The sequence below is a fragment of the Poecilia latipinna genome, unplaced genomic scaffold, assembly GCF_001443285.1.
Source record: "Poecilia latipinna isolate Pla-1442-1.1 unplaced genomic scaffold, P_latipinna-1.0 Scaffold992, whole genome shotgun sequence".
In the NCBI taxonomy this organism is placed as follows: Eukaryota; Metazoa; Chordata; class Actinopteri; order Cyprinodontiformes; family Poeciliidae; genus Poecilia; species Poecilia latipinna.
In genome coordinates this window covers 7349-35018 of record NW_015113608.1, presented here as the reverse complement: position 1 = coordinate 35018, position 27670 = coordinate 7349, and the positions used below count along the sequence as shown (strand labels likewise).

General features: G+C 39.8%; 1 protein-coding gene across 2 annotated transcripts; it reads right to left on the bottom strand.

The window, feature by feature from the left end:
- Window positions 1–17: 17 nt before the first annotated feature.
- On the bottom strand, window positions 18–27253 carry LOC106958524 (large neutral amino acids transporter small subunit 4-like). Of its 2 annotated transcripts, XM_015050467.1 has the most exons (15): window positions 26941–27253; window positions 23931–24146; window positions 18035–18254; window positions 17899–17954; window positions 17720–17796; window positions 10035–10127; window positions 9777–9910; window positions 8708–8919; window positions 4294–4437; window positions 4164–4181; window positions 3874–4000; window positions 3176–3308; window positions 2745–2818; window positions 2421–2544; window positions 18–2333 (listed from the first exon to the last, which is right to left on the bottom strand). In XM_015050467.1, exons 2-15 carry the CDS (start codon window positions 24088–24090, stop codon window positions 2172–2174), a joined length of 1734 nt encoding a protein of 577 aa, XP_014905953.1. In that variant the 5' UTR covers window positions 24091–24146; window positions 26941–27253; the 3' UTR covers window positions 18–2171. The 2 variants fall into 2 exon arrangements, with proteins under 2 accessions (XP_014905953.1, XP_014905954.1); XM_015050468.1 differs by lacking the exon at window positions 4164–4181 and having other exon boundaries at window positions 26941–27251.
- Between the last annotated feature and the right edge of the window lie 417 nt (window positions 27254–27670).

The window sequence follows — 27670 nt, the reverse complement described above, 5'->3', positions numbered from 1 at the left end:
TTTTTTTTTCCTGATTATAAAAAAATAAAAACATCTTTTAGCTTCCACAGCATGAACAAATCTACATCCAAAAGCCCTGGGTCTACATTCTTTCCACTGTGCACCACCATTAAGGAGTCGTGTGTTAGAAACAGCAACAAGCTGTGCAGAAATATGCAAATAAGGTCCATTTTAGACGTTTTAAAGTGCATTATGTGCTTTTTTTTTAAATCCTCACTGAAAGTCTGTCGCTGGGAATACGTGAAGGCAGCAGAGTGTCATCTCTCAGTTCGGCCACCTGTAAACGATTTACATTTACAGCTGAAAGTGATTATCAGACAGTTTTACAGATGGAAGGAAAGAGGGTCATCCTGCCTGGATTCACCTTATGACAAGCTTCACTGTGTGGCATCTACAGTCGGCAAACTGAATAATATTCAGCACATCATGCTTCTGTTTTATTTGTCTCTCTAAAAGACAAAGAGTCTTTCTTGTCTGTGTTTGAGCTCATTACATTCAGCTTTTTTTCCCCCTCTGAACAATAAATCATTGTGGTTTTCTCTGTCAGGCAGAGGCCTGTTGCAATTACAAGACAACCCTTTTAAAACAGTAAAAGTAATTTACAATGTTTATTTAAGTACTTGTAATGAGAAGACACTTAATAAAGAAGTACCACCCATCGTTCTTATTAAGGTAACGCTGTTTTAAATCTAGTTGGAGAGCTACGAGTGTGCAGAAGCAGACTGCAGGCTAGCTACCAGAGCTGATAGCTGCACTAACCAGCTATCATCAGCTCTTATACTTGTCTTTTAAGAGCAGAAAAAAAACAATATAATATCCTCACATAAAAACTAAATGTTGTGGTTCTGTATTCAACATAATAATTTTGGCCATGTAATACAATTTTGTGGTAAATATTTGTGCAAATACTGTGAAATTGTGTTAGGTTACCACACTATGAGAATCTCATTCCAGCCTATGCCTAGTTACCATCAAGCAAATTGCTGTTCCCAGGTGTACGACAAGGAGTCAACCTTCCCTGAGCTGCTGCTGATGGTGCTGAACATCAGGTTTTATGTTGTGAAATCGCCATGAAACGTATACGAAACAGGAAGCAAACGCTACATGAAACTGCAGCTACGCTAACTCTTTGGAAATCAACCTGTGAAGGGAAAAAAAATTGATATTTGATTTGTTTGTTTGCAGTACGACCACCTCAGCTCCACCGTGAAACACAAACACATTTCTGGTATTCTAACTAGCACCGTCCACAGTGCAGGAATAGACTTGGTGAAATGAACACGTACATTTGGATGAATGTCCAGCGTCCACCACTGCACTGAAATACTTATTGCTGAGATGAACAAATACTATAATTTCATTGTGTATGGACACTACTCTGATGTTTTTTTTTTTTAAAATGTGCTGTCTATCTGCTCTAAACATTCCTTCATATTACTGGGTCATGATTGAACGTCACACAGAGACCCTTATCTAAACTAACACAAGATATGACAGGTTTGTCAAACGACAAGCTGTTTGTAGATCTGTTGTCCTGCTCAGGAGGCTGAGTAAAACATAAACAACGGATCAGCACCATCACTGGGATCATGCACCGACAATATAACACACACAGGGGCTGCTGTGTTTCCTCAGTGACTTATCAGTGTGTTGTGCCCTGATCTCAAAGCTGTTGCATTGTGGGTTTCTACTGAGTCCAACAGGAGGAAGTGGAGATGACAGCACAGAGGATGCTGCTCAAATTTCTTTGTGAACACAGAAAAAGCTGAGAAAGTGAGCAGGAATGCAGCACCACTGCCCCCTGCTGGTTAAATTCAGATCCACACTGTTGATTGCAGTCAGCTGCCATTTTCTGTGCTTCTGAATAGCACTGGCAGGAGTGAGAAGGAGGAGGAGGAGGAGGATGAAGAGTGATTTGGGGAGAAGTGAACTGTCTTTTCTCTCCCTTTGTAGTCAGTTTTGGATCATGATTGGAGGAACTGTCATCTCCCCGCAGTGTTTGAGTTTGTGTTGGCTTTTTCACAGAGCATCACAGAAGGTGAAACTAGTTATCACAGTGTTCACGCATGCAGAATCAACAGTTCGATATATGTGTCCGTGTACCACACGTTCCTCCTCCTCTCTGTGCCATACTTGTTTATTTCTAAAAAACAAAAATGTCTTCATCCTTTCTACACGCTGGCCTCCGGCGCGCTGCCATTATTCATCTTAACGTAGACCTTGGGGTCGTCGTTGCGCTCGTCTCGCAGGCGCTGGAGGTGGCGGCTGTGGCACAGGAGATAGAAGGGCAGGCAGAATCCCAGCATGCTCAGCACCAGCAGGCCCACGTTCACCTGAGCATCAGATAGACAGTGATAAATGGTGATGCAGAGTAGGGAACTACACTCCGTCATGCTGGTGTCTCAGAGAGTGTGTCTTACCCATAGAGGGTCTCCCTCCAAGGGTCCCACCATGGCCATGAAGAGAGGCTGCTGCAGCAGAGCGAACAGAGCGCTGATCAGGGACTGCATGCCTGTCAGGCTGCCAAACTGAGAGGACGGGTACCTGTAGAGGACAAACAGAATGTGTCAAAGGGTTCTTTGCAAAGGTGATTGTTACAATGTGAGCATATTTGGACTGAAATGATGATTTGAGTTGAGTACTCATAAAATATAAAAAGTTTTAGAGGAATGAATTCTTTTCCTAAACCAAATTTGTAGCCCCTTTTTTGCTGCAATCATCTTTTAAACATGCCTCACACTTACACAGCAGCATACAGGCCTCCGACAGCAGAGTGGATGAAGCCTCTCACTATTGTGTGCAGGACGAAGGACAGAATCTGTAAAGAAAAGAGAAAACAGACATGTCGTCCTTTAGCAATCATTTTACAGCACAGCAGGTCTATATTTAGCACCAGCTGGCTTTCATCTTTGATAAAGGCCATTCAGAACCAAATGGATAAATAAGAAGTAATATTAACTTTGTCCAGTAGGTGACGGTAAAAAACCAAGAAACATATTTTGCTTCAGTGCTTTTGCAGCTTGAGTTGAGAGAACTGCCTGTATCTGCAGTGTTACCCCTGAGTGGAGCAACAGAGGCACATGTTTGGAAATGTGAATCCCCAAATATCTATAACACTGCAGAGCAGCAACACACACACACACACACACACACACACACACACACACACACACACCTGAAGCGGGAGGTTTGGTATGACGCATGTGACTCCGAAGCCAACCAGCAGCAGGTTGGTGAAGATGAAGGCTCTAGTTGCATTGATGATTTTCTGAATCTTTTTGGTTGGGCGCCGGGGCTGGCCAGGCTCACTGATTAGAGGAAAAGAAATTAAATTTAAAAAAAAAAATCAGAAAATGAAAAAAAATATATGTTTTTAGGACAGAAACATTTAATCGGATTAGTCATTTTTTGAAATAATCAACTAATTTAGTAATCGATTAATTGTTAACTGGAGTACACAGACTCTAAAAAGTCAATTTGCTGAAAGAACAACATATCCAGGTTCAATCAAAAAATAGTCAAAATTTAGAGGAATGAAGGGTGTGATCTTTTTTTTTAGCTCCAAGTGCATCCTTTATTACAAGTGATCAAGTTTACACTTAAGTAATTCTATGTTAATGCATTTTAGCTAATAAAATGTTTATCATTTAAAAAAAGTAAATTACTTGTTTATTAGTATTTTTATGCATTTCTAATATTGTAAAAAATAAGCTTAAGTAGTTAAATAAAAAATTGCAAGACTGGTAATTTTTTTTGTCTGATTTATTGTCAGACTAATTGGTAGAATAATTATATAATTGTTAGTTGCAGCTGCCATGTTTTATCCTGTTTTCCAGCTGTATCTTCTGGATCTCTAAGAGCTTGCACCCTCACCTTTTGACAGTCTTGTCGTTCTCATCCTCACAGTCTTTGAGCTTCCAGTCCATCACGTATCCAATCACAGGAGAGGTGACCAAACACAGGAGCTGGAGCACGCCAAAGATGGAGGTGTAGACGCTCACTGATGAACACACAGCAAACACACAGTTACTCATTATGCGTTCAGACCAGATCCGGAGCACAACAGAAAAATGATGCATGTTGGACAGCAAAGGCAGCTGAGGAGGACAGACAGTGGAGGAGGGGATGGATGGAGGTGGTTAACCGGGCCTCAGCGCTCTTACCCACTTGCATCCTCTCCACTGTAACAGCAGCAGGAAGCAGGCATGACAGGGACGTCCAGAGGTTAAAGATAAAAGACACACACAGCAGCTTCTGCATTTTTATGTGCAGCTTATGGGTGGTTACACTCACCTGTGTTCAGGTCTCCATCTGTAAGGGACTCCAGGATGGTATTCATGGCTCCCATGTAGAAGATGAGTCTTAGCTGTGTAACACACATGGTGATGAGGCTCAGCAAGAAGATGGGACTGAAGATGCTCCTCATGAAAGACTGGGCTGCAGAGAAAATGAGGCGAGATTTAATAAAATGCTTTAAACGAGGGATCAAAAAGACATTAGACATAATAAAAAGTGTGATGTTTGACTGGTTGTGGCGAGTGCAGGTGCTCACGGCGGGTATTTATTTGGAGATATTTCATAATTTGCACTCGGTGCACCCAATGCAACTCTGTTCTCTATAAATTACTCAGTGGTTCAGTTATGCAACAACCCCCAGGGCAAATCTTATAGCAGCCAAACCTTGACTTTATCTCATCCAGCAGCAGGATGCCACTTCTGCACTCATAATCTCTCACATCGTCTTCTGATAAAATCAACAGCAACAGGCCGATAATGAGCATTAAGTGAGGACCGAGGTCAGAATATGGCTCCCCTTAGAGGAACTGATGATGAATCAAATGGTTGTCTTTTAAAAGTTAAAAAACAGTGGTTGGGCTTGTAGAGATTTGTCTAGTATCGCCCGGTGACACATTTTAATTATGACCTTATGCAGGTAAACAACTTTGTTTTTAATCTAATATTAGGCTGTGATAATAGGGGTTTTATTTAACATTCATATTTTCTTTATTTCGGTTCCCACTGAATGAATCAGATTGCAGCTGCTACAGCCTGGCATGTTTTAAAAATGCATACATAGCCTATTGTAAGTTTGAACGATCTACAAGTGTACACATCAACACACATGCTTGATGAGTGGTGATGCGGTGTCTAATATTTCAGCAGCAGGAGATCATGATGTACCTTTCAGACAAGTACAAGCATGCCCGACTTTCGGTTCTCTGCACTTATTTGATGACATAAGACTGCTCCAGTTGCTCATTTTCAAATGCATCCGTCTTGAAAAGGTTTTCAGTTTTCTTTGAGATTTTCACATTTTGTCACTTTACAACCTCAGACCTCAATACACTTTAAGATGTAGATTCTTACCAACTGTTACCGTGTTTCCCCGAAAGTAAGACAGTGTCTTACTTTCTTTTTATCCCCAAAAGCCCCACTATGTCTTACTTTCGGGGTATGTCTTATATTGGAAAAAAATTGTCGAATGTCGAATGAACGTATGGAGAGGGGGACGGCGCGGTGACGTATGGAGAGGGGGCGGTGCGGAAGTGGGCAGGAGGCGGCGCGCAGCTAGATGAGAGGTGTTTCCCCAAAAAGTAAAACATATGTCTTACTTTCGGGGTACGGCTTATATTAGCCGACCCCCCTGAAATCCCCGATACGTCTTACAATCGGGGGTGTCTTACTATCGGGGAAACACGGTAGTTGGTAGGAAACAGATGTTTTCAAAATTTCCACAGCTAAAAATCTGAAAGGTATGGTGTGCTGTTGAGTTCAGATACTTTCAGTTAATGCATATTACAACCACTTTTTATTCCTTTTTGGTTTATGTCTATATATTTTGCATGCAGGCCAGAAATGTTTATGCTTGGTTTCATTTGACCAGAGTCAATTCCTTAGCAGTAAACTGAACGTTTTATGGTGTTCTTATTATAACTCTTCCAATGAGGCCAGCTTGGTAAATCAACTTTATTTATACCATTTGGTATATTTGATTGATTGCTAAACAGTAATAGTTTTCCAAAGGTCTGGTTGACCTGTTGCTCTATGACAGAGTTACCACGAGTGTCTTGGCTGCTTTCCTTACATTCCCAGCAGCCTACTGGTTAAGATGGACACGCTCTACATGAATTAAACAATGCTCTGTGAGATGTTCACAGAGCATTGTTTCCTCCCCTTTGTTTCAGTCTATTATATAAAATCCCAGTAAAATACATTGAACTGTCCTATTTTAATGTAACAAAATGAAAAGTTCAAAGATTGTGAATAATTTTGAAGGAGAAATTGTCATCTAAATATTCCTGCTGCCTTCAGGCGCCATGGTGACGCTTCTGAACCTGAATTAGGAGCAGGAGGATCCAAAGAAAAGCAGACAGTGGATAAAGTTGATCATTAATGAAGGTTGTGAATATAAATGGAAAATGGACACTTCTGTCCATATGGTGAAGTACTACAACATCCAATTAGTGGTGAGTGCACAGATGGAGCAGGTGGGTTTATTGCCTTGATCAACAGCTACGCATTTCAGGCTAATCACTGGAAATGTTTGGTCATGGCCACAAGAAATTGGGATGTTTTCCAAGCCCTTTTAGCCATGAATTATTAGAATCTGATCACGATCCATTAACCACGGCATCGGGCAAAGAATGAGCAACCTAGGACAAATTTGTAGCAGGTTTCCATTGCAGGTGGGTTTTTAGAAACACAAAAAGAGTTTGTTTGTTTCTGAATATCAATCAAAATGGGTCCTGTCTTATTTCCAGAGAGAGAGAAGCCAGTGGAGTTTACATACCAAAGTAGTACACTCTGGTCTCTAGTTTGTTATTACATCCACATAATTTATGACTGTTACAAACATACTATGAGCAATTTTTAGACGAAGCCAGAAACTGATTAATAACCAGCTAAATCAGAAGAAGGTCGTGCTTCTTCTCTACATTATTTCCATTCAGAGAATCAATAACTTCAAGAAACCCATTTCTTAATGGCAACCAGATTTTGTTCTTAGAACTTCCTTCTGGTTTGAATGTCTTTTATTCCTTTCTTGTCTATCCTTTGCTATCTATGTTGCTCTTTGTAAAACGCTTTGGAGCTGACCTTGTCGTTACGAAGCGCTACATAAACAAAATTGACATTGACTGTACAGTTCTGGACAGCTGCTCTCAATAGACATAAATATGAAGTGCACACATGTTTGAACCAGTTAACCCCAAACAATGTCTCTCTGGAGCTCCCTGCCAGAGCGCCACACCTGCTGAGTGACTTTCCTAGAAATTAGTCGGAACTGGTTCTACGGTCTATTTGGTATCAAAAGGATCAAGAGGGAACCCACCAGCCTACCGCTGGGAGAACCTGACCCTGAGGAAGAATTTAGAGGCCCAGTAGAGGCACAGGGTTGACAGAGGTGACAGGGGTCGGTGTAGTGTGGAAGTGGGGCAGAGGGTTCTTCTGTAACTGCTGCATAGGCCAAGTCTCTGTTTACTATGTAGGGCTTCCATAACTAAAAATCTGAAGACCGTACAGGTGTTTTTACACATTCTTTACACAAAAAGAATGTAAAATGGTTGTTAGCTTGGCTAATCCATTATTTTCCTTTTATGCATCAGTTTAATCTACAGTTTCTATCGCTACAAGACTGAGTGCTGAGGTGTGTTCAGCAGATAAGCTGTTAATAAGGCACGGGCTGAGATTCTCACAGTGAAATAAAAATTGAAAATAATATTGTATGACATTATCCAATTGATTTATTAATAAGAGAAAATGAACAATTATTAAAACTTATTCTAATTATTTTGGCTATTAGCTCCAGCTGTAACAGCAGTTCAAGTTCAAATTGTTATCGCTTTTATTGAGCAAAATCTTGCAAAAAATAAAAAATACACTAAAATTAGTTGTGTTTATTTTGACTCTTTAAAGAGCGACTCTTTACAACATGTAATGAGTCCACAGTCTGGGTAGCAAACTTGTAACCAACTGGTTAACAAATTTGCTAACTGCAGTTTATAAGCAGTGTTACCTTATTAAGGCTAATCAGTGGTGCTATTTTAGTCCATTTTTCTGGACCTGAAATATTAAACAACTGAATTCATCTTTTTTTATCAAGAGGAAAAGGTAACAGCTTTCTTTCAGCCAGCTGACTGACAGTGTGAAACATTAAGTGCATTAGGTGAAGCTTCACTCTAGCTGGAGAAAGTTTGATGTACTTTCAGTTGTTATGCCATGTGCAGGTATATCTGGATATGACTACAGGCCTAATTACTTGGGTGCCACTAGCTTGTTCAGGTTAAAGAAGTTAAAATGAGCTTAAAGTGATATTTCATTCCAAGAACCTCAAAGTCATGAATCATTTCCATCTTGGCTCCTCCAGCAATCTGATACCCAAGACGCTCACATGCACATCATTGTTTAACTGACCCAAAATAATTGTGGATGATGTTATTCGGTACCAAATCATTTAGGCACATGTTAACAGTTTTATTTTGGGATTCTGGCTCCCTCTCAAATGAGCACGCTGTTAATATCCAGCTTGTTCAGATCAGATGGGAATAAAGCCAAAAAAAGTGAAGCTGAGACAGAAATCCCTTTTGTGGCACGGCTCTGGTTTTACTACACCTTCAGAAATTGGTTACCTCTTTCTTTTTACTATCAGCCTCAATCTGATCTGCACCATTGCAGAATTTCAAAGTGAGATGTTCTTTCTGTAACTTACACTCTTCGCTGCCTTTGCAGTTCACGTCCAGGTCTACGGTGGACAGGCACAGTTTGTTGGCGTCCTGCGCTGACAGATCTGTGGACGGCTGCTGCGGCTGCTTTATTGCATTGCCCACACTGAGTCGGCGGCCCACCGTGGTCACCTGCCGGTAAAACTGCTTCCCAGTGATCTTGTGGTCAAAGCCCAGCCAGCTGAACTTGATCTTCACCCTAAAGGGACGCATGAATGGGTATGAGACAGAGAAGGTTCCTTGTGAGCCCAAATATCTTGCAAACATGCAACATAACAGCTGAAAAAATATAAAAGAAAGAAGAAAAAATGAGTGAACAGAGAAAAGAGGGAAAACACCTTTAAAGACCAGTTTGAAAGAGAGCAAATCCTGCCAATCTCCTGGCTTTAGGTTCTTTCCCCTTTAGGGCTCAGTGGGTTCTGCTGCTTTACAAGAGGATTTGCCACACTGAAGTGAGCTGGTATATCTATGCAATCTGCTATGTGTGTATTTGAAGGCTAAAGTATCCATGTCTCATTTTGTAACGACCACAAGCTGTGTATTTTAATTGGACTTTATAAAACAAGACAACACAAGGAGGAGGCTAATGAAAAGAACTTGGATATTTTGTAATTAGACCTGAGAGAATCTGGCTAGAGCAGCAATGATTAATCGATTACTCGTGATTAATTGATTATTGAAATAACTGCCGAATAATTTAGTAACTGAAAGAACAACACCCTCAGAGCACCTTCAGAGGGGTATTTTTTAAAACAGAAGGTGGATCCTTTGGTAAAATGATAAAGAGTACACTGAAGGAATTTTTTCCTTCAGTTCACTCTGAACAAATCCTCCACACTGTAAAACATGGTGGTGGCAGCATCGGGTTGTGGGATACTTTTCTGTAGTAAGGATAGGGATTAAGAAAATATTTTTATCCTTTATTTTTACAATTTTTTTATTTACTTCATGTCTACGTTGGTCTATTCCCAAAAACATATTAAAACACATTGAAGTTTCAAGTCAAAAAGAACGTGTGCAGGACACGGACAGAGTGAGCATGTCTTTTGGTCTTACGTAAAGTCCATATCCTCTGGGCCTGGGAAAGGCTCCAGAGGCCAGTTGATGAAGCAGTTGAGGAAGACGAGGCCAGCGCAGCCGGCCCAAACCACCAGGATAGAGATGAAGGAGGCACCTAGATCATAAATCACCTGGAGGCAGACGAACAAAAACATCATAATGGCAAATCAATAACCCATCTTTTGCTGTCTTTTAAGAAGTAATGGCTGAACAAACTGGAGCAAATCAAGAATGGCGTGAAGTTTGAGGACTTACCTTGATGCCAGGAAACGTGACGGCAGACGAAGCATAAGATCCGATCATCAGGGCGATGAAGGTTGACCTCAGGTCTCCAAACATGTTGGGAAGCTAAAAAAAAAAAAAAAAAAAACACATGCACCTATTTGTGATGGTCACATTTCTCTCAGTCAGATTTGCAGGGTTTGAAGTAATCTGAGAGGATCTTGGTGCATCACTTCTATTATTAATTTAGTGCTAAACTGGAAGTTAACAAGCATAAATGAGGTTATGCGATTCCACAGGAAAATGGCTCCAGCATCAACATAAAACGTGAAAAATGCTCTGTGGGGAAAACATACAGTTGTTGATTTTTTTAATGCCAAAGAGCACACAATGCTGTTTTGTGCATTTCCTTTGATGTTTTTTAGTCTTTTCTGTCTCATCTCACCGCAGGTTTGCTGTATCCTGAGTTGCAACAAACTTCCCTCTGTCTGCTATTTTCTTTAAGTCTTAATGAAGCTGCTGATTATTTAAGCCACTTCTCTGAATACAAATACTCAAACTTTTTCATATCAGCTACAATTTGAACAACTTTGCTTCTATCTCACAATTGAGCCCAATTTTGTTGTGTTTAATCACCAGAAATTGTCAAGAAAGGTTACATTGATTTATGTGATTGCATTGAGACCAGATGGTGAAAAAGAAGCAGAATGACTGCTGCTGAATGTGAGCTGAAAGCTTTTCTCTGCAGGAGTAAAGCTTTCAAGCTGATACACAAAATTATACCTATTGGATTTCCTTATCTAAAATCAGATTTCAGCTTGTGCTTCAAACAGCTCTGGAGGCTCTACACCAATCCTTGTCAACCAACAAAAGGTCACTGACTGGAAAAGAATGTGGTAAAATACACACATGTTGGCAGACGATGTTGAATCCCACAGATTTCTGATGAAGCTGTTCAGTAGTGAACAGAACTGGGTGAACATCACACCATCTGTGTTCTGGTGTTTGCAGCAGTGGAATGAAGAAAAAAGGCTGGGGTTGCACCAAGTCATGCACAGCTCAAAAAGAGGACACCACGTACTCAACCAGACGAAACGGTAAACGCTGCTCTTCAGGAAGTCAAAAGCACAGAGGAGTGGATGCATGTCTGAGTGGTTAATTATCTCTGTGATGTACGTCAGCCTCAAACATTCTTTGTTGCTGTACTTTTGTGACATATGAATTATTTAGAGCTACAGAACGCAGCAGTGAAATGAGGCTGATTGTTAAAGGCAGTATTGTGGGTCACGTATAGTTTTTCTATCCTTCTCCAGCTTGTCATGATTTATCCATCCAGATAAAATGTTCACCACAGGTGTCTAGATTAACCAGCTTCCTGAACCTGTTCAACCCAGACAGATGTCATCCTTTGGACTAACTGGAGCATAAAGTGAGATCCCAAGAATCACTGTAGGCCCCACAATTCAAAGCAAATTAAAAACTTTCCATGTCCTCTGCAGCAGCACAGAACCAAAGAAGTCTAGTTTGAAAACTAGATTTAGGGTAAGATGGCTAACCTTTGGTCCAAAAGGTGGAGACAGTGGATACGTTCTGACCCAAAGCTGCTTTTTTTGCCCAAATGTGATCTATACCATTTTTTTTATTTCTTTTTAAAAAAATAATGTTTTATTGGCTCCAGTGGTCTTCTTTGATAGTTGTCAGACAGGAAAGCAGACATGCAGCAAAGCTCATTGGACAGGGGCGGCCATGTTGAGGACTAAGGAGTCGCTTCACCTTTGCACCACCACCATGCCTGAAAAATATGTACTTTTAGGAATATTTTTTACTGCGCTGTACCATTTAATTTTACTCGAGTAAGATTTATGGATACTCTGGCAACTGTGACTAGCTTCACTGAACAAAGAACAAGTTTGTTTTAACCATAAATTCAGCAGGCAGTGACACACACCAGTAGTTTTTTGTTAAAAGTTTCACAAGCTTTACACTGAACGAAACTGAGTTGGGAAAATGTTTTTGATTATTTTGTAATCATGTTATTTATATGAATCATTTTCATTTTGGTTTTTAAAATACCAAAATTTCCACATAATTTAATATTTTGGTCCATCTGATGGAAGTTTTAAATAATAAATGATTGATGTTTTCATCAGCTACTCAGGACTCGAGTAACTTCTTGGATGGCTACTTTTTACTTTTACTTGAGTAAAAATAGGTAAAGCATTGCTACTCTTCATTACAATGTTTCTTTACTCTACCCCACTAAACACACAGCAAAGCACAGGCCTGTTTTTGTGTCACTCAGATTTTCTCAGGGTTACTACGAGTGTAAGTCAGTTAAAACCAGCGTTTTCCAAAAACATGTGACAACCCGGTCTGGGCTGCTGCTCACGAAAGACGCAGTCTGGATTAATGGATTTGGTGGCGATGTGAAGTGTGAGTGAGCATGTAGCTGGGAGGAGCAGCTGCTCGGCCTGATGAGATGAAGATTAAAGTGTTTTTCTAGCTGGAGGAAAGTAAACCAGATCAGTCAGACAGTCAGTGCTCTGTAACTGTTACACATGGAGGAACAAAGAAACAGCTGTGGGTTCAGACCACAACGCACACAGCTGTAACTTTAACGGGAACAGTCCCAGAACAGAAGAAACGACATGACTGACTCTGAGCATGCTTCATCAGCTGACTAACATTCCCGTCATTTCCTAAACAAAAGTTAAAAAAAATATTCTTTTAAATGTGCTTACGTTTAGACTCCATGCCGTTATTCAACTGTAAATTTTTTCAATGAAGTCAATGATTTGATCTGTTCCTTTTCCAGGTTGAAAAAGTCATGCGACAATTCTGTGAATTTTAAACCCAAAAGGTGCATGAGGTTGAATTTATTGCAGATTTTTTCATCTACAAAAAGGTTAAAATTCTACACACAAACTCCAATATGAGATTTTACGCCCACTAAAGTCTCTTGAGGCATCAACAAGCTTCTGGGGTCATTCTAGCTCAATATTTGATCACTTTTCCTGGCAATAAATAATTACTTAACAGGGCTGAGGGATGAGCTTTTACGTTATCGTCTTTTATCCAATCCAAAATCTGTTTTGATGTGCGTTTGTTCATTTTTCTGTTGAAACACAAAGTTTTATCAAAGTTTAAACCATCTTAAACAAACAGCCACTTTCAAATGAATGGGAATTAATTATAAAGTACAAAAAAAAAAAGTAACCTTCAAGGCCCTAGTCCATTATAAACAATAGAGTCAGAATATGTGAAACAATATGATAAAAATTCAACTTTATGGACTAAGATGGATCCAAAATTAAGCTCAGAAATTTTCAGCCAAGTGTCTTTTGTAGTAAACTCTGATAAAATAAGAAAGATTGTTGGTCTCTTCGACAAAAAGAATTAAAACACCAAATTAATGTAATGTCATATAAGTGGATGTAAATTGATCAGAACTGTACATAACAGGGTTTCACTTGGGAAAAGCTAAAGGATTTAATAACTCCCAAATTTATAAAAAAACATAAAAAAAAACAAACTAAAAAAAACAGTGACTATTAAAATTTATGAAGCGTCTTGAAATGTCTTCAATACAGCATTTAATTTCACTTTAGGATTAATAAAGTATTTTGAATTGAATACACTGCATGTTATTGTTGACAGTAGGCATCACCCAAACTTTAGCTTTTATTTTATATCCATGTTGCTGAATATTTCAGCTGTGATAGAACAAGAATGCAACACTAGCAGAGTCAGTAAAGTTTAATGTTTCAGTCTATAGCTGTTTTAGGATGTTATTACATGAGGCAACTCTTTGCACTGAAGTTTAAAATTACTAGATAATCTAGACTCAGAGCAATCTTTTTTTTAGTATAACGTACAGTCTGAGTTAAGATCATTAATAATGAATCGCCATCGTCTTTCCCAGAGGCTCTTAGTCTCAAGGTGTTTTTCATGTTGAGAATTCCTACTAGGTTTCCCAAAAGAGAACAGTGGCTTGTGTTGGTGACTTTTAATCATCAAAGGAATGTGTTTTCTATGTTTCTCAGCCTTCAAAGTACACCATGTGACTCCTCCTGATCAGTCTTTTAAAGTGTTTGTTTAGGAGATTTTGTCCCCTCTTTTACCTCAGCTGCTCTTTTCTGATTCGTCACTTTGAAACTTTACTAAAAATATTAACACCTCTATTAGTTTACTAACCTGTGCTACAACACAAATAATAGGTTGGGATGTTCATCTGCACAGATACATCAGGGATGGTCTTTGTTATTGCTTCTCGACAGACTAGTTTCTTTGTCAACTTTCCAATAAGTGGATCCAATGCAGAGAATCTAATATTTTGCTTAACTAAGCTTCTTAAATTCATCTTAAATGTGTTGATTTTTTTCAATGATTTGCCAAAATTGCAGTGCTTCCTAGCCACCACTTTGTGGTACAGCTTTAATAAAGGCTTAACATCATATAGATTTTCCTATTCATCTGCCTTACAGGCAAACGACCTTCGACCACCTTATTTGCTTTTTCCTTGTCAACTGACAAGTCATAAAGGCTCTTCTCTGTACATACAGGAGTTTTGAAACTTTATCACCAGCTCTGTGTTTTGTCAGCCATCATTGTTCAGTTGAGTTGCTGCAGGCGAAGGGAGCGGCTTAAATATCTGTTTGCAGCACTGTCGTGCAAAATTGTAAATCAACTTGGGTAGCTTAAAACAGCTCTTTTTATAACCTTAAAAATATTGTTGTTCTGTTTATATTGGCTTTTTAAACAACTCTACACTTTAATCAAACTGTGGTTCATTTGCCTAGAAAGTCCGGTTTGTTTGGGAAGGTGTGAATGTGCCATCGAACTCTGATGTGGACCAAAAAAAAGCGAACTCTGGTCTACCTAAAAACTTAGGTCTCTGTTGAAGTGAACTCTAGTGCAGTTTGAATGTATATATGTGAATGCTAACCAGACTGGAGACGGCTCCAAAGGTATGACGGGTAACATATAGTGCAGGGCATTCTGGGTAAATACAACCAAAACATACGTGAGTGTCTAGCGCTAGTGTGAAAAATGGTTTATCGTTTTTCCAAAGGAAAAAAAAAAAAAAAAGAAATCATGTTGCAAATCTGATGTCACTCTGGTTTTGGTAACATTTCGTCTTCTTTAGAGGTTGTTTGTGTTGTTTCCTTCAGTGGTTCTCAGTGCAGCGCCACCACAGGTGAGGAGGTTAATGGGCTTTTAAAAGGGTTTGGTAGTTTGATTCAACAGTAGTGTGAAAGTGAACTGCACCAGCTGAAAATGTAGCAAATGTTGCCATTTTGGTCTCCAGTCAAACTGAGTCTACCTGACTAACAGGTCTTAAAACACCCTGAAAGCAGCTGTCAGTAATGTTTACCTTCTTCAGTCCTGGTGAGTTTGCATTTAGTCATCTTTTGAATGAGAGGGCTGAAGGTTATCGGTGCAAACAGAGGAGGTGAATGTGTGTACCCCATCCATCGTTATTGAGAATATTTCAACAATTCCTTAGGCAGAAGGGACACTTTCCTAGTCTGATTTTTTTGTCTAACCCTTGACTAAAACTGGGAACATGTTCTACAAACAAGGTTTCCTGTGCATGTTTTGGAAGTGGTGTTGGATAAGACTGTGTGCCGAGTGGTGAAAACTAAAGTGGACAGAGCAGATTGCATTGTGACTATTAGACCAAGGAAAAGAAGGGGAAACATGCTGAGCCATTTAAACTAACTGAATAAAAAGAGGAAACTGGAAACGGCTGTGTGAGAGAAAAAAAAAAAAAAACAGTAACGAAAGGAGGAAGAAGGTTTTTTTTTCTTGCTGCATCGAGTGGAAACTTCAGCTGCCAGAACCAGCTCCGACCGGTCCTGTCTTGACGCATGAAGCGGGACTCCTTCCATCATAAAGAGCAGCCAAGTGGACTGGAAGATTAGCAAACACCAGCTGACGAACAGCAGACAGCATGCCTCCATCGACCTGACGTCAGCTTCTTCTCCATCTTAAAGCACATTCCTCGCACTGCAAGGATTCCTCATGAGATTACATCCGTCATAACTCTATCCAATCCTTACATCCTTAATATAACGACTAACGTCTTCCACTTCCTTCTACTTTGAAGCTCATTCATAAATACGTTGAATGTCTTAGAACCATATCAGCTTCTGCTTCATCAAGAGGGGTGTGAGGAAGTTGATCACTCGTGTGACCTTTTCACACAGTCCAGACATATGAAATGGCCAAAGAGAGGGGAGGACTGGGAAAACAACAGGCAGGGTAAAAAATAATCCAAGAAAGAAGGACTACATTTCTGCAAAGTTTGACTAACTAACTAGAGATGATGCTGGATTCGGAGATCCATTCACATAAATGACAGAAAAGGTTGTTAAAGCTCTCAGTGTTGGCCATGTCTAATAGAAACAAATAAAAACAGCAACTAATTAGAACATTTCCCTAGGACCAATGGGAAGCTGTAAACCACAGCCTGTGCAGACACACCTGCACAAACAGCAGCATCCACAAACTGTTGCGTACCCGTGACATCCTTTTAACAGCTGCATGTGGGTCCCGCCTCGACAGGACGGAGGAGGCAAAAAGCAGGAGAGAAGGAAAACAAATCCAAGACTGGAAGGGGGGTGGGGAGGTGGAGCAAGATAGATTGAGAAACAGGGGTGTGTGTGCGTGTGTGTGTTAATTAAAGTCTCAGCATAACAGCAGAATTGGGTGGAGAAGTTCTCCCGTTGCAGCTTCCTGTTTGGATCTTCCTCGCCAGTATGTCTGAGTGTGAGCGAGTGAGAGTGTGTGAGTTGTTTAAAACAGAATGTCCATTCTGCCACAGTTCAAGGAAAGCGTCATCATGCAGACACAATGTACCACAAACCCAAACACAGATTCTATGTGTAACCCTCATATTGTTGTGTGCTATTAAGGTCAATATGCATCTGGCAAAATACAACAATCCATGTTCCTTTTGCGAATGAAATAGCAATGAAGAGTTTTCTGGCTTCAAACCACAGCAGTGAATAATAGATCGCTGAAGCTGCCTCCATCCTCACATGCTATCTCCTATGATGCAGCACAATCTGAGTGATGATATCATCCTGGTCACCATAGCTGCTGATTGGCAAGCTGCTCTGCAATGCACACATGTGCTCTTCCCTTTCTAAACAATTCTGCACAGCAATCTCTCATCTGTCTTCTCATCTCATGACAACACTCTTCAGTGTGGAAGTTGTAAATAGGAGAGAAGGAAGACAATTTAAAAGAAAATTACACTTTCTAAAGTATTTTAAGACATGTCTGCAATTTACTCAGGATGCAAGAGAGTAACAATTTTAATAAGGTAACAGGAAGGGAGAACAAATGAACTTTTATCTGTTTTTTAAATCACAACACCTTTGAATTTACAAACTGCATGAATATGTTTAAAGAAAAGGAAACTGTGGAAGAACCCTTTGAGTTTTACAACAAACATCCTTATGAATGGTTCATGAAATGTTCATTTCCATGTCCTAAAACAAGATGGATGGCTGTAAACTCAAAATTTCAGCTGTTCTACTCTGGAGAGTCACAATATTTCCCCTTGAGAACAGAATCTGGAGCTCTGCTGTGTGTGTATGTATGTTAGAGGAAAAACAAATAGGGAAAACCTTTTTGCCTCTCCAATTAGTTCCCCTCTGCCTTTGCATGTGTAAGTGTAGCTAAAACAGGAAAATATAACTCGTTCTTACCGTCAGAGAGGTAAAGGTCATGCACATGCCTCCAAAGCCATTCATCGCCAGAGCAAAGAAGATCAGGATGGAAAGATCTGAGAGTAAAACAGGACAGATAAGCCAAATCTGACTTGCTTGAATAAAATGTAGATGTTCGAGATCATGGAGGACCAAACAGAACACAAAAAAATACATACTGTGAGGATTGCTGGCACCATAAGCAATTAGGAGGCAGGATAAGGCGAAGCAGGCACTGGGAACACAAAGTTATAGTTATGCATAAGAAGAAGAAGACATTTTTAAATGAAGAGGGAGTTCTTTCTCTTTCCTCACCTTCCTAGAAGTCTTAGCTTACGCGGACCATACTTGTCCATGACAATGCCCAGAGGCAGAGTAATGGCTGACAGCAGGAAGGAGCCCACAGTGAAGGCCAGATTCAGCATCTCATCCTGGTCTTTGCAGATGGGCCAGTTCTTCATCAGCAGGAACTCCTCTGCCTCGCCATTAGCCTCAGACTGGGTTGAGTTGGAAATGTTGAGGTTGGAGCTGTTTTCTACAAAAAAGAAACGAGGGAAACAATTTTTTCTTTACATGTGAATGTATAAAATGTTTTATTCTTACATTTTTGTCTCAACCGCTTCTAAAATGACCCAAGCACTTAAACACACACACACCATTTTATTGGCAGTCAGTTAATGTTTTTAGGTGTCTGGAAAATGAGCCTTTCCAAAAACCTAAATCACAATTGACCACTGCACCATTACTTAACTCCAGCATAGCCTCACCTAGCAACCCAAGCAAAGTCCAGCTAACTACCTAGCAACCCCAGGAAACACCAGCCCATCACCTAGCAACCCAAGCAGAGCTCCAACACCTTTGATCAGGCAGTTTTACCGCTGCATGTGCTGTACAATGGCTGCTGGAAAAGTGTATACTAGGGGTGTCCAAAGTTGGTCCTCGAGGGCCGGCATCCTGCATGTTTTAGTTGTCCCCCTTGTGGTAGTAACAAACTCCTCAGCAAGTCAATGTTCTCCTTAGGCCTTCTAATGAGCCATCATTTGATGCAGGTGTGCTAAACCAAGGAGAGAACTAAAATATGCAGGAAACCGGCCCTTGAGGACTGACTTTGGACACCCCTGGTGTATACTGTTGACTTACCATCCAGAAACCACTTATGGGATCCTTGTTGGTTGTGCAGGAGGCTCTATTAATGCTTTTCAAAGATGTATGGTTGTGCAATTGCTCATCTGTTTGCAGCCATTTTCACGAGGGAGTGTAAACGTTGAGTTGAGGGGCGTGGCCAGCAGCAGCTTATTTGGAGTTAAAGTGACAAGAGGGCCTAGAATAGCACATTTTGAATAAAGCTCAAAAGGGGCAGAACTGAGCAGACTTGGGTCTCCTCTAAGAATAGTGGCATGCAAAGAATGTAATAAACATGTTTTGTGTAGCCTACAGACCTATTCTAACCTGTTCAAGGAAGAATGATGGGTCACCTTTAAAACCACTTGTGTACCGTTCATTTTCACGTGGCAATGTAACCCTGAAATACCAAACTGTAGTATTACCTGGTGCTGACACACTCTCAGGACATGTTGGTAATATATTAGCTTTCAGACATTTTGTTGGTGAACATTTCCATTTTTGCTTACTGGGAACGAAACTTCTGTTACCTCACTGCCAATGTCCCTTGCAGCTGACCAGCTGATTGAAAAACCAATGAATTAAAGGTTGAGTAAACAATCCAGAGGGGGGAAAACTCAATCCTGGGTAAACAGCCCCCAGAAATAGTCATCGTCTGAACTTTAGTATGGTGGAGGGAACTTTCTGTCTCACTCCCTCAGCTGAATCACTGGTAAACACAGTCCACCGAGTTCATTTGGAGTCTATTTCTGTCCTGATGTTCTATCGCTGTGTCAAAATCTGTTGGTATAAACAGATAGCTGGTGTGCTGGGAACACAGCCGACAGGGGAACAGCTCATCCCCCACCTTGACTTGCTTGCTATAAAAATGTCACAGAGCCTCATGGAGAATCTGCATTTCACAGCCCCTCCAAATGCAAGGAAACCATTTTCCAGAGACAATTTTATTCCAGTTAAGAGCTTAGCTGTCAAGAGCAACTAAGCTCTTAACTTTATCTAATGAACAACGCATCTGAAACTGAGTTTCCTTTCTGTGCTCAGGCTGAGAACATAACGTTGGTTTCTCTCTTCGCTGAGTCAGCTCACAGCGAAACAGGACAGGGAAGGAGATGTTGACGCCAGCAGCCCTCTGGAAAAGGGAGCTGTGGGTGGGTTCAGAGCAACAGGAAGCTCAGATGTCAGATGAAATGCTTCCTGATGTAGAAAACTTGTTTGTGTTTGTAAAGGTTTAAGTAGGCGAAAACCTAACTGGACTTAATGAATATCTGATTGCTGAAGTGTTTGAATGCGGATGCATAAATTCACAGAGGGATGTGAGAATGCTGGATTTTGGCAGCAGGCTGATTTTAGTTCCCACAGCCAAAGCAGAACCGAGGCGATCAGTCATCAGAACCCGGCAAAATGACTGACATGAATGTGAGGATGTTATTCGATATTCAGTCAAATGTAGCCACTTGTCCTGTGGTCAGATAGGATTGACAGCACCTATAAATATATTTTGTAAAATTTTACAACAAATTCTCAATTGGATTTAGGTCTGAAACAGATGTGAAGGGGTATGGATACTTTTGCATTTTAAATCGGAGTCGCAGTCTGCCTTCATAAGGTAGAACAGATTTTGCCGAGTCAAATGATAAGTCGTTTCATACTTTAAATAGCATCTTATCACTAACAAAGTTTAATTAAGTGAATCCACTTGATAGTTCCAAAACTTAGGTGAGGGGAGTTTAAAATGGAAACTATTCATTATGAGCAGGATGACTTGTTCTCCTAGCAAATCTGGTATCTGAAGTGTTTTTGGAGCATTAAGTGCTGACTGTGTGGCTAAACGCAGCCAGCAGCATCTGTCCCTCGGCGGCTCCGCCTGCTGACTAATCAAATGATCGCAGCAAACCTGAGTCAATAGGGGAAGAACCCTGCACAGACACACACAAATACCAGGCAGAATTGATCCTCCTCAGTGAAAGGTCCCTCTGTGTTTACGGCACACCTGCTAAACTTTAGCAAACTCTCCTGTCAACAACATGAAGAAAAAAAAAGTGAGTCTGTCTCTTCACATGACCTTTTCTTTCACAGCTTCATCATGTGCAAACAAGCTCTCCTCCAACACATTTGGACTAATCATTAGGAGATTGTGTCAATAGAAAGCCCTGAGATACCACTCACAGTAAAAGTTAAAACAATGCCGTTTTCACATCTCACCTCTGGTGAGAGGTGAGATGTCCAAGAGATAAACTTAACAATGGTTGTTTTAAACAACAGAGAGAGGAAAAAGTCCCAGAAACAGGCTTCTGTTCTAACAAACGGTCCTTGAAATAATGACAAGGATATAGTCATTATGCAGATTTAAAAGGACTCATTAGATAGTTATCTGAAAGCCTACATAGAAACAGACATTTTAACCATTCAAACATCCCGTGTTTGTCCTTTGTTAAAGACATTCTTCTTTTAGTCAGAAACAAGCTTTTCAGATGACTGATGATGAATATTTGCACAATGAGGGACACTCTCAGATGACGCAGAGATGAGTCAAGTTAGAAACTTAAAGTGTTATGCATTTTGCCTCTGTCTAACCTTTGACACAGATAAGTGGAACACCAACAGAAAAACCACAAAACGAGACCACAGCATTCATGACAAACAAGCATGACAGCAAGGCCACATAATAGAAATAGACACAATAAAACAAACCATAAGTAAATATGACCCATAATGTGTACAGGTTGTTTTTCTGCTCATTCTGTGACTGAATCTTACATCCTTTTAATCATTTCACTCCAAGACAAATCTGAGAACTGTCTTGCAGTCAGATGACTTGAAAATTGAGGTCAGCGGTAATGTTTTGGGGCTTTAGTTGGCAGCTGACTACGTCAACAGAAATCCCAGACTAGACTTCCACTTGTGTCAGTCAGACTTCCCCAAAATACAGAGATTTTAAGGCTTAAAGGTTGCAGAGTGTTTCGAGGATAGGTTTTAGATAGTCTGACAAAACAATGTTCTAGGGAAGTATTTGGCAAACCAAAAAGCTGCAGATATGCTGCATAGCTATGCATCTTTATATATTCACGGAGGTCATTATGAGTTAGTAAGAAGCCAGTAGCACCCACAAACATATATGCTGTGACATTTATTTTAAGATCAGATCTACAGACTCTGGAGTGATGTGAACTTTTGTGGGTTGAGTCACTGTAATCTGTCAATCATGCAACGATCATATGATTATTCAGGTGTTACTTTTCTACCTTCCACAGCAACTAGATGTACTCCAGTGCAAATTTTAGTTTGTATGCTAAAATTTGCACATTTTCAGTCAACTTTTTGTTAGTAAATATTAATTAGTGGATACATAGAAGGCATTGTACTTCTGTTGGGTTCAAATGGTTTTCTTTCCTAATGAAATCTAAAGAACCTTGTTTTTTCCAGGGCGCCGTCACATAGCACTAATGCAGACAGCAAATTGAAGTGGAGAATGGCCAAAAGCTATTTAGCTGAAGGTCAGAGAGTCATCTGAGCCTAAAGGACAGAAAGGACCAAACGGTTTCTTTTCCAGTAAAGCTCTGCTGATTTTATAGTTACTTTAGTACAACAAAGGTCTGCTTGTTGCACAGCTGATAGAACAATGACAATGATGTATATTTGCATTTAGTGCAGGTACCTGAGATGAAATCACAAGAAGTCATACTAGTATTTTTTATCTCATGACAACACATGAACTTCCAACACTCTACCAGGGTAGAGCTATAAAAATGAAGGAGGTGAATTTGCTTATTTAAAAAAAAAAAAAAAAAAAAAGACCACCACAAGGCAAATGTGTGGAGCAAATGTTATTTTAGTAAAACTTTTAAAAGATTGTTTCTCATAGCAAAAATGTGTTATTACAGGTTTCAATATCAGGTCTTCAGAATCCACCATAAAACCCTTTTCATTGAAAAAGCCAAAAGCACAGCCTTGTATACAACACAAACGTCTATTATCTCATATACGTTTGATTGATAGAATATGGTCCTCAACAAAAGATCTGTGTAATGAAGTTGGTGTAAAACTTCAGCACCACTTCCAAAAAAATAGGCCTTTGTTCACAAAATTTAAAAGTTCTTATCTGAATGTTCTCTTTTAGTGCAAAACAAGAGCTATTTTCTCCCAGCAAATAGTTTGAATCACATTTCAAACATTTAAGACTCTGCTCTCATCAATTGTGCTAGTACTTAAAAAAAATAGCAACTAGGACAAAAGACCAGATAATGTATACAGATAGGTGAGAGAAATTAAATTATTTCACGCAAATAGCAGATTGGGTTTCTATCTTTCTCCCTTTGCAAAACTGTGAAAAATACACAAAAATACAATAGGAGGATGAAAGAAAGCTGCTAAGCCAGAGATCATGCAGTTGATGGAGATAGACCAGCTTTTATTTTATATCCTGTTGCACTTGCACAAAAACACCAAGGCAAAACCCCTTTAAAGCCTAATGAAGGCCCCCTGAATGCAGCAGCTCACCACATATCCTTTGATCATAGTGAACAATGGACAGAAAGAAATGATAATGAGATTATCTTTGTTTTATTTGACCATGCAGAGCTCCGTATTAAGCTTATTTAGAGGCAGTTCACTGCAATTCAGCATATTAAATAAGTAAGAGTGCTCATAAGTTTGCTGATGAATCTGTTTTCATCACACCTCAAGATACTTGCTGGTAAAATTACATAAAAATTGTTGTGGTTTGCCCCAAAACCTGCAGAAATTCATCAAGCTAGCACAACAGAGGGTGCTGCAACAGACCTGTTTGGATGGTTTTCTCATTGTTGCTCTGTGCATACCCTGAAGCTCCATAAAAATAACTTGCAAACTCTAAATTAAATCCAGACCGTGTTTTGGGGGAAGATAGAGGATGAAAACAGGCTGGCAGCAATTAAAATACACAAAAAGCCCTGCCTGCAGATTTCTACTGCATCACAAACAGCCAAAATTGATGTAATTTATTAGTCTGATTACTTTAGAATACTGCATTAGACGTTACATAGAAAGACAGACATCTGCACCGATCTAACCCCCTGGTCATAAAAGATAATTCGGGTATAGGCTGACGCACCTGTAGCTTTGCACAGGTAGGAATAGAAGCCCTCAGACTTCAGCATGATGAGCAGGGACGACCAGCCGAGCAGCACAGCAGAGAAGAGGAGGTTTTCAATGACCGCCGTGACGGCCATCCACCAGCGGCGTCTGAAAGCTGTAGCGAGGGTTGGAGCCATTTCTACTAGCCTGGAGGCACACTGACCGGACCTGATATAAGGGAGGCTGCAGGTGCCTTAAAGATAAGAAGAGGAATAAACAGAGAAGATGAGTCAGAGTCATATTAAAATATGTCAAAATGTCGACAAGAGAAGCTCTGATCTCCCTTTTCTTATTAAAACCAGGTGAATCCATGTTTTTTAGGCTGTTAGTTTGTGCTAAAGTAATTCCCATTCTTAATATTTTTTCTTCCCTGCCCTTAAAAGGCAACTATGAGTGGAGAGATATAATTTGGCTTCATTTGTAACAAACCTATGTGACCAGCAAGTAGCTGAAATCATGAGCCTTAATTTATTTATTATTTGGAATTTGAAGCAAGTTTCTTGAAACAGTAGTATTAATTTCCCACTTTGCAAATTCATACATTTCATCCCTGTCTGCCTTCACTTTGTACACTAATCAAATAATTTTGTGGCACTGTATTTAAACCACTCATATCAACTCATTTATGTTTGGAGTTTAGTATTTTTCTGAATTATAGAAATAAGTAGTCACAAAAATATGCTAATTTTATAAATAATTGAATGCAATTTTTTGTTTTTTCCCAAAAACTGAATTGGGTGTTATAGCTGACAGACTGATGCCCTGATTAAACCAGAATAACTCAAATTAACTTCCTTCCTGCATAAATTATCGATTGAAGTTTTAAAACAGTCTTCTTACATGAAGTACGCTATTTTTTAACAATCAAATTAACAACTTCACGTCTTAATGGAAAAATGTTTTGGATCAGAATTACCTCTTTCAAAAGATTTCTAGAACAAATACTTGGATTATTTTAACTAAATAATATATTGCATGTTTTAAAACTGCCTGAACAACAACAACAGCTTCAGGTGACTTTTTACGCAACTACCAAGTTCAACTCTTTGTTCTCAGCACTGTAATGACGGTGGAGAACAACAAACAACTGAAGCCTCAAGCCCCACCTTTAAATATTCATTGCTACGCCCACATACATGTCTGATTGGCTGTAAAGTTTATCATCTCTTCGCTTATTGGCTGCTGGGGATATGGCTTGAAGTTACTACACGTGAGACGAATGCTGCATTCTTGACTGATGGGAAAAGATTGCACCGAGATCTTTTACTGACAAAAAAAGGCTGTTACCGTCCGCGCCTACGCCTCAAATACTCACGTACAGAATTAGCCTTCTCATTTTTAAAATCAGTGAAGCCGTACTTGGTTAAAGAGGTCAGCTAGATAAAAAGGTGGCACCGTAATTCCGTCATGAAAAAAAAAACACTCCACTTTAAAGGTTAACGCATTTTATTTTATTTTAATATTATATCCACGAAGCTTGAAACTTACATGTGTAGTTAAAAAAAAAATACGAATGGAGTGGAGTGGAGGGGATTTTTTTTTTCTTTAAGAGAAAACGTGTTGTTTACTGAAAACTGCACTGAACGTGAATGCAGCGCGAGCTGAAGCCAGTTCGAACCGGTACGGCGCGAGACTGCTCTGTAGCTGTGCACGAGCGCTGCTGTAGAGATTCTGGCAGCCGCAGCAGTCAGTGTGTAGGTGCAAACAGAGCACCAGTTTAACTACATTAACAGGCAAGGTTCATGGTTAAAAATAAAAATATTATTAAATAATAGCTTGAAAATGATGGCGTAAACAATATATATTATACATATTATAATATAAAGCAGCGACTTAAAGATAGAGGCTTGAAATGTGTTTTTTCGACGAGGTTTACAGTTTTCAACAAAGCATTTTGTTAGCATAAAATTAGTAGACCCTTTGTGTGTGCTCATTTCTGCATAAACTAACTTTTTGTCTCCCCTATGTGAACAATAAGAGACATAGAAAATAACAAAGGCGCCATTTTACTCTCATTTGGCATACCCTTTGTCGCTGAGAACAATTAAAGAATATAGAGCTGGAGGAAATGCTGGCTTGAAACTGGTCTAAACTGGACTGAAATCATCTGCACAATAACCCCCCTTCCTCCTCTCCATCACACCCATCCATCTCTTCCTATTTGAAGTTAACTACGACGAAAACATGGCGCATCCGCCGAGGAGTTTGAATGTCAGAAACACACATTTATTATTTCTTAATACGAATAAAAATATATAGTGTAGAACTTCGACGCCAAATTGTATCGCTCTTAAAAAGAAACAGAGGCATTTTAATTTACGTGTTATTGTTCGTGGAATTATTCATTGGACTTCAATGCTTTTATTGTGAAAGCATTTCTTAGTTTTTTCCGGATTTCTTTCCGTCTTGACAGAGCAATTAAAGCGCTCAGCTGTTCAGTGATAACCACAGCAGCGAGCAAAACATCCTCCTGGAACAAAGAGTTCAACAAGGGCAGCAAAGCACAACCGATTTAAAGTATGCATAGTTGCATACTAAATTTTAAAATGCACGATACACTCTTTCTTCTGCATTTAATTAAATAACTTTAATGCAGCACTGAAAAATGTCTGAGTTCCAGAGTCACTGATATCTGTCAGCCTATATAACTAAAAAATGGCGACAGTAAGATAATTTTACCACAACATATTTTTTTCTTATAGTTAAAATGTTGACGAGCAAAAAGCGGAAGCTGTCTGTGCCGATAAATAGTAACAGTCCTGAAGTTCATGCAGTGTTTTCGGACTGTTGCACCGTCATTTAATGTAACCAAGAAGCAGATATGAAGAGAAAGCGACTCAGAGGTGACGTGAAAGCAGCAAAATGCCTCTAATGTCATTACACTTTGCTTTCTGAAAGCCAGTCGCATTAGGAGACATCCTGTACTTTTCTGTAGGGGCTCCGCTGTGAGTGCGTGGAGCATCTCCGGTAAATGCGGACAGCCTCACCTGAGCGCGGTGATGCTCGGGGGACAAACGGGACCGCTCCTTCAGCCCTGTCTCCGCGGCTCCAGGCGTCCCTCGCTGCCAAACAGACTAAGCAGGGAGGGACAGTCACCTGCGGGGATGTCTGTTCGCTTTTCTTCTCTCACTTGGTTTCTGTATTTTTGGTTCTTCTTTCATTGCTGCTGTTTTTATATCAGCTGCAGCGACGCCGCACAAACAACCGAGCCTTCGTATTGGTCCGTGGCTAAGCTGAGAGACCACCCTCAACCAATCAGAGAACACCAATATTACATATGTGCGGTGTTTCCCAATGTTTTTGCTTCGTAGAATGACTGGATGTAGGGATAATTATCCGAACCAAAACAACTTTTAAATCAAAGCAAAAAAAAAAAAATTACACCCTATATTTAAAAAAAAAAATTACTAAATCTGAAAACTTCTACAAAGATCTCTGATTATTAAACACACCAAGAAAAACAAAGTTCTTCTATTGCACAAAAGTGATTTCTTTACTCTATAGACTCTGCAGCTAACTTTTGCTTATTTTTATTTTCATACTTTGAGAATCCAAAATGGTTTATATCTTTTTAGTTTATTCCGACACTTGTAAACATTTCCCAGTGCTGCTGCTGCCCACACTTGTAAACACTTCCGTGTGCTGCTGCTGCTAATACTCCCATCATCGTGTGAGTTGACACCCTGTTTACATCGCCTCTTCATACCAAAAGTGCAG